The following is a 7,826-nucleotide window of genomic DNA, read 5'->3' as shown; positions in this document are numbered from 1 at the left end:
TTTTCGCTGATTTACACAGCACTGTGCCACTCATTCAACTGCACTCAAACATACTTCACTGTGACCTCATCCGAAAACAATGCCACAAAAGGGGGAAGCCAGGAACACTTCCATCTCAGGTAGTTAAGAGGCACTTTCCTGAAGCGCCATTACAATGATAGATGGATGTCAGGTAGAAAAATTATATTGTAGAGAAACAGATTTACATGCAAAAATATTGTCCAATTTTACTCATGTTACCAAAAAGCACTGCAGGAACATTTCTCCTAATTTGAAGGAAGGTGTGAAAAACAGCAGCTGTGCATATGTGGAGGGTGGTGAGGGGGAGAGGGTGGCGAGATCCAGATTAGGACTGTGGTGGGAGCAAACTATTACAGTTCCCTGCCACACACCACAGTCCCAATCCAGAGTGTGGCTGCTATTTACTAAAAACAAACAAAGAAAACCCAAAAACACACAGCGCCTGTTAAGGCAACACACTAAGCCATGGTTAGGCTCACTAACCCTTTTGCACCAAATGGTTAGTGAGTGTGTTTAAACAGTGGTTATGTAGCTCCCGTGGTTAGTAATGGTTCACACAACATGCTAAGCCATAATGACCCTGTTCAAATGACATGCTAAGCCATGGTGGTTAAGCATTTTCAGCTAAACATTATGGCTTGGCGTGTTGTGTGAACCATGGCTTGGTGTGTCATGTGAACCATTCCTAACCATGGCGGTTACATAACCACAGTTTAAACATGCTCGTTAACCTTTTGCTGCAAAAGCGTCAGAGGCCTAAGCACGGCTTAGCATGTTGTCTGAACAGGCCCAACGTTTAGCTCGAAATGCTCAACCACTGTGGCTCAGCATGTCATCTGAACAGAGTCACAGTTAATAACTGCATGAATAAGGTCACATCTAGTTTGACCTGAACTGAGTAAGGGAGTTATCCAAGAAACACTTCTACTGTGCATCTTCCATTCTTTCAATAGCCTTAGCACAGCAGTCTTGCACTTCCCTACTGAAAAACATGGAAACATGTACAGCAGCAGTCCTAAGTGGCATTTCCCCAAAGGCTTTTGGTCAGGTTTTCCTTTGTTTAAAACAGATAGGATAAAAGTATATTACAGATGAATTTAATATATGTATCAACTATAGGAGGGCGCCATACATTTGCAAACTATGGCAGGCTGCCATTTCCTACAATACTTGGAACAAGATAAAGTCATTCATATTCTTAGCAGATGTCAGCCATAGTAGGACATTACGGGGGGGAATGCTACTCATAGCAAATCTGGGCTTTGCTCCCCTTTTCATAGCATAATTGACTTGGCAAATGAAAAGAAGTAATCTGAAGTCATAAAACGTAGAACAGCAAGGCCACACACAATGATGGACCACATAGCCTGGTGCAAATATTTATATGGCACTAAAAGTTAGCTTGATTAAGAAATAACAATGTACTTGCTATCTTTAGAACTCTGCAGTTAATTGCATTCAGACTGGTTTAACATATCAGTTAAGGATATAATAATAAGACACACACACCCCTTGAACTAGGCCCACAGAATTTGTGACCCACCAATCCAAATGCAACCAACCAACCTCCTTGTTTTGGCAGTCCAAGGCAGGCGACAATAATGAAGTTTATGTTCAAAGTGTCCAAAATTATTTAAGATGTATGGTTCACCATACATGGCTGGTGGGCTGGAATTCAGCTTTAGAGGCCTGGAGTGCGCACATTTGCATGGAAGGTCATTCTGTTTTTTACCCACTGGGCTTTGGTGTGATTCTCAGATACAATTTCAACATAGCAAACTCACCACAACGTGCTCTGCTTCCCATGTTACTTTAGCATAGCAAATATTGATTCTGATGTATAATCCTTACACCTTGAGAGCTGTGATTAATCATGTCTCAGAAAAGCTTTTTATAAATCTCAAGTGGAGACAAATTGTATTTATTTATTTATTTATTTATTTATTTATTCATTTCACATTTGACACCATGGTGGAGAATATTTCTTTGTCAAGCTGAATGTTTTATAAATAGGTCAGCAGACTGCACCGGAAAGCACACACATTCATGTTTCCAGAGGAGGAGTAGAAGGGAAACAAAGTACACCTTAAAAGACGAATGAATATATGATGGCGTAACTTTCATGGGCTACAGCCTACTTCATCTGACGCATATGTACTTCTGTGGCAAAATTCTCATATTGAGGTACGCTCCATTAAATACATGGACACGGAGAGCCTTTTCTCTGCCTCAAACATACACTTTCCCATTTGCACTGTAAGCAAGCAAGCATGTGCTCTTATCTGCACACTTGAACACAGCTACTCTTCCTTGAGGGCTCCCATAAGCGTAGTATTTAGAATGAAATAAGAAGCCGGATGGGCCCCAATTAACAGAGGCCATGGTGGCTTGCAGGACAGCAATCTCCAAGGGCCCCATGGAAAGTGGGGGGGGGGAGAGTTCCATTTAGCAATCATGCCAAGGGTACCCACTCTGATTTTATAATACACCACTGCCATTGACATATCAAATATTGACTATGCTGCCGTTTCCCCTCTCTGCTGAAATGATTTTTTTTATTTTTTTTTGGCAATAGGTTTGCCTTTTTGCCTTATGCAGCTATAAATAGGCAGGGCATATTGATGGGTAAATATTTAACTTTTAGAAACAGCCCTGCGTCTTTTGCAGCTCAACCACTGAAGGAAGCTTGCGCAACTTTAGAATTCGTTTTCTTGTTCAAGGCTGTGCAAATGAAGTCCCCGGCTTCTATAACCTTGTAAAGATTCACACCCTAAAATTGAAAGAAAAAGGGAAAGAGATGTTATTTTTATATCTATACAAGTTTTCAACATCAGAGGAAAACTTAATTAAAACTTAATTAGAATCATGATCAACATGCTTTGTTATCATTTAATATCTCCAAATAATGTGTCATATTCTTATAGTCAACTCTGAGTCTGCCCATTTACTATACCTCCTATGCTGTGGGGTCCCACAGTGTCCCATTTTGTCCCCTGTGCTTTGTAACATCCACACAAAATTGCTAAGTGAGGTTATCCAGATGTTTGGAGTGAGTTGTCATCAATACACAGTTAGGACTCACCTCTATGGCCTAATCTACACCAAGCAGGATACCGCACTATGAAAGCAGTACAAAAGCAGTATATGAAAGGCAGGAACCACACCAAGCAGGATATTGCACTATGAAAGTGGTATACGGTATGTGTCAATGGGCCCCAACAGTTGTCAGTGCATTTCAATCCTGCTATAAAGCAGTAGTGTGGTCCCTGCCTTTTATATACTGCTTTAATAGTGCAATATCCTGCTTGGTCAAATAGTTTGACCTGGTAAAAGGGACCTTCCTATTTTCCAAAGCATTCCTCAATTTTAATTTGGAGAAATATGTTTAGGAAAAGCTGCCCTGAGTTTAAGCTGGATGAGCTATTCAGAGACGCCAAGGTAAATACCTACCTACCTACTCTGAATACAAGCTGAGATCTCATGCGTGTTTATGCTTGGAAGTAAATTTCATGAACGTGCACTGAGGCATGGGATACATTCTAGGTAAATGTGTTTAAGTCTGAAGTGTAACGGTTCTGAATAGTTACTAATTTAAGATTCCAAAAGTCCATTGATTTTAGCACACAAATTCTGTAAACAACATCGTCTGCACCTTAAATTATATTTTTCTCTCTTGACAAACCTTCACAGACATTGTAGAACTGTGACATGAAGCTGCCCTTGGCAGCACTGTGCACTATATCTGTAGATGGCTGAAGTTCAGCTTTCTTTCAGTTAATTAACAATTTGACTAATCATTCTGAAGGCTGCTTTAAAAGAAGCATTAAGAGCACAGCCCATCTCAAAAACACTCAAAAATCATTTCATCCATTTCATCCCGACTTCAGTCAACAAAGCGAGAACAAGAACATGGAGCTGAAAGGAAGCCAGTAGTTCAGACAAATGTAAACATTAGGCAATGTTTAATTTTAGTAAGTGGTACCTGCTATCAATAGAGAAATGCTAGCAAACAGGAAAATAAACTCGAAGACTTAGAACATAGGTACAATAGCATTTATTTTTAAAATGGATTTTTGGGGTTGTTGTTTTAAGGATGTGTATTCCCATCCTGGGAGTACTGGCTGGGTAGATGTGCAAATCCACATGTCTATATAGATGAGAATTAAAGAAAAATAATAATTCTAATGGTTAAATAATGCAAATATTTAATTATTTATTTTATTGTATTTGTATACCGCCCCATAGCCGAAGCTCTCTGGGTGGTTCAAAACAAGGACATAGTATTTCTAGATGCCCTAAATATTTTTGCTCTAGAAGAGGAACCAATCCGAGTGGAGGTGACACTGGACTTAATTGGAAGTGGCTTCCAAGACCTAGTGCAAGATGTATGTTTTGTTGAACTGATTGTAAAGAATGCTATAAAATTTAATATATATGTAATGGGGAATTGACATTTGACTTCAGAAGAGGAAAATACTAAAATATGAGGGTAATGGTAAGAAGAAAGATACCATATTTCTTCAATTCTAAGACACACTTTTTTCCCATATAAACATCTCTAAAAACGGGGTGCGTCTTAGAATCACGGATGCATTTATTATTTCTTAGAATCAAAGCTTTTTTTCTGTTGGTGGTACTGAAATTAGTGAGCGTCTTACAATCGATGGCGTCTTAGAATCGAAGAAATACGGTAATGTCAAGAGAGTCAAATCTCTCCAGAATGCTTGAAGGTTACTCAAAACCATAATAACAGAAGCTCAGCTAGAAAGCCAAGAAAGGTACCACCAAGGCTAAGAGGTCACCAGCATTGTTAACAAGCAGTGTAAAGGAAGCTATCAGAGAAAAGGTTTCCTTCAAAAAAATGGAAGTCTTGCCCAAATGAGAAGAACAAAAAGGAATCCAAACTTGTTGGAAGAAAATACAAGCAGACAATAAGAGATGCAAAAAAGCATTTTGAAGAGCACAATGCTAATAACATCAAGGACAACAAGAAACAGTTCTTTAAAGAAAACCAGCCAGTGAGGCAGATGGACCACTGGATGACAACAGAATTAACTGAATAATAGAGGAGGATCAAAAGATTGCAGAGAAGCTGAATGACTAACCAGGAAAGGGACAGTGCAGGAATACATAAACCAATGGTCTGACTCAGTATTAGGCAGCTGTTCATGCTCATTTCCACCCATATACGTGGCTGCCCAATGTGGGTTTTCATGCACAAGACCACCTGTCTTATGAATAAGAAACCCAAACTGTCTGTGTGCAGCAGTGGCTAGAATGGGAGATATTGTACTACTTCAAGATAGAATACGATTAGACAATAGCTTCTTGGAAAGTCTTCTGTTGGTAACAGTGAATTTCCAGGCAAGTCTATTTTCTTGTAACAAATGAGAGCTTCGGCTATTGGGTGGTATAAAAAAGTAATAAATAAATAAATAAATAAATGCCTCAGAAAGGTCAGACTTTTGAAAGGATCAAGCACGCTAAATTAACATTTCCCTGCAGTCATCAATCTAAAATGTATCAGTGTGGAATGATTCATAGCTACATGTCCTGTTGGATGAAATAAATTATTTAGCAGCATAACATGTATTTTACATCAAGACTGTTTCCCCAGCATCTAATTTACAGTTTTAGGAAATGTGCAAAACCTGATTTTAAAAAAACGCTTACCGTATTAATTCCTAAGCCATTGAGCATGTATATCAGATCTTCTGTGGCTACATTTCCCGTGGCACCTTTTGCATAGGGGCAACCTCCCAAGCCAGCAACGGCAGAATCCACGACATGAACTCCCATCTACAATGCAATCACAGCACGGCCTACTGTTTGTCTGTTTTTCATCAAAGTGACTATTCTCAATAAAAACGGCCATTAGCGTAGGGCACATTTTTTAAAAAAAAAAATGGCTAAGATAAGCTGAGGACATTTTCTTTATTCTGTACATCTGGGCAATTTTCTTAAAATTATTCCGATGTCATTTCTCTTCATCTGCTATTGACTCTGTTCAGACAACACACTGAGGCCTTAGCTAGACCTAAGGTTTATCCCGGAATCGTCCTGGGGTCATCCCTGTTCATGTAAATGACACACAGGATATCCCGGGAGCAGGCAGGGATGACCCCGGAATTAACCTTAGGTCTAGCTAAGGCCTAAGCCACAGTGATTAAGCATTTTGAGCTAAAATTATGGCTTAGAGTGTCATATGAACCATGACTCAACGTGTTATGTGAACCATTCTTAACCATGGTGGCTACATAACCATGGTTCAAACATGCTCACTAACCATTTGCTGCAAAAGGTTAGCAGCCTAACCATGACTTAGCATGTTGTTTGAACACGCCCATTGTACCTTTCACACTTGGGCTTTGGGTAGCTTATTTTAGAATACGATTTGCCACACCTGGCATGCTTTCCAAGTCCCTGGTTTGTTTGTTTGTTTGTTTGTTTTAAACAACAACAACACCCAATTCTTTATGATCTGAACCTATCAACCAGGGCTATCAACCAGTGCTGTGGGAGCAGACTGTAGCTTGGATGCTGTATTCAAAGCAGCATCTTAAAATCTCACACGTGTGGAAAAGCCACTTATTCAAATCACTGGGACTTAAGCATTCACAAATGTGTTCTGAATTGTAGCCAGAACATAGGATTCTTGGTTTTGATCATTTCAAGTGTACATCCAAAATCAGCTTCATCTATCTGCTAATGCAATTTGGCAAGTTTCTCCTTCTGTAATCAAGGGCAATGGATTCCTTGGCACTCGCGGCTGTGGCTCATTCATTTTGTGGGCTCCTTCAAATTTCTAAAGGCAGTACATTTGGAAGCTTTACTGGAAATTAACAGTTACACACAAACTGCCTATCTCGGTTTGCACAACTAATGACTCTGTATTGTGGTCTGCCTTTTATTTAGTGACCTCCCCGTTTTCACAGTGGGATGAAGAAAAGTTAGGTGAAGTGCTTGCTCTTAAATAATTTTTTTTATTTCTTTTTTTTAAAGTAGAAAAAGAAAAGTTAAAAAGAAAAAATGAGACAAAAAGGAAAAGAAAAGAGAAACAAAAACAAAAAACCTAAATCATAAATGTTCTGTATTCCTTCATTTGTTGTTACAATGTCCATATTTTCAGAGCTGAAACAGGCATACATTGTTGTACACTCGGTTGTGATGCATATTGAACGCATCTCCCCCATATGGCTTCGAACAACGTTGGTTCTGATTTTCCTTGAATTTGAAGCAAGTCATAAGTTATTTTTTCTGATATTGCCACAGACCATGTTTTGATACCCTGCAGATAAATTCAAATTGTACAATTTTTTCCACTGCTGCGTGATTGTCTGACGAGCAGCCGTCAACAGGAATATTATTAAATCTTTATATTTCAGTGAAGTATTAAGTCCTTTATATATTGATAATAAGAATAATTCTGGATCATATATAATTATTTCTCTAGTAATAACCATCAATTCTCTATGTACTGATCTCCAGAATCCCTGTATATATGGACAAGACCACCATAAATTAAAATACGTGCCTTGCTCTTAAATAAATGTGAGAAACTTGAAAACTCTTATTTCACTGACCACTTGGTGGCACTACTGCCTTACAATGTGTCAATATTTTGTTTGTTTGTTTGACTGAACTACTAGTAAAGTCTGACAAATATCAAGGGCATTTTATTCAAGATCTTTTAAGTATAGATGTTCACATTAGCAAAGAAAGCGGTGCCACATATGGTGTGTTAATATGACACCTTCATAATATTTTTCACATGCCTTCCCTGCAAGCCACTGCTGTTCCAAAAG

At 38.8% G+C, this 7,826-nt stretch overlaps 1 protein-coding gene across 2 annotated transcripts in view; it reads right to left on the bottom strand.

Moving 5' to 3' along the window:
- Window positions 1-2,454: 2,454 nt before the first annotated feature.
- HMGCLL1 (3-hydroxy-3-methylglutaryl-CoA lyase like 1) overlaps window positions 2,455-7,826 on the bottom strand; it is a 74,580-nt gene continuing 69,208 nt past the window's right edge. The window contains exons 8-9 of one of the 2 annotated variants that reach the window (XM_063125054.1): window positions 5,695-5,820; window positions 2,455-2,791 (exon numbers count right to left, since the gene is read on the bottom strand). In XM_063125054.1, the coding sequence (XP_062981124.1) occupies window positions 2,690-2,791; window positions 5,695-5,820 (228 nt within the window). In that variant the 3' untranslated portion in view covers window positions 2,455-2,689. The remainder of the gene's footprint in view (window positions 2,792-5,694; window positions 5,821-7,826) is intronic. The other variant, XM_063125055.1, reaches the window with a different exon arrangement.

The sequence above is a fragment of the Elgaria multicarinata genome, chromosome 4 (genome assembly GCF_023053635.1).
Source record: "Elgaria multicarinata webbii isolate HBS135686 ecotype San Diego chromosome 4, rElgMul1.1.pri, whole genome shotgun sequence".
In the NCBI taxonomy this organism is placed as follows: domain Eukaryota; kingdom Metazoa; phylum Chordata; class Lepidosauria; order Squamata; family Anguidae; genus Elgaria; species Elgaria multicarinata.
Note: the sequence above shows the minus strand (reverse complement) of the source record. Positions and strands in the feature narration are given on the sequence as shown.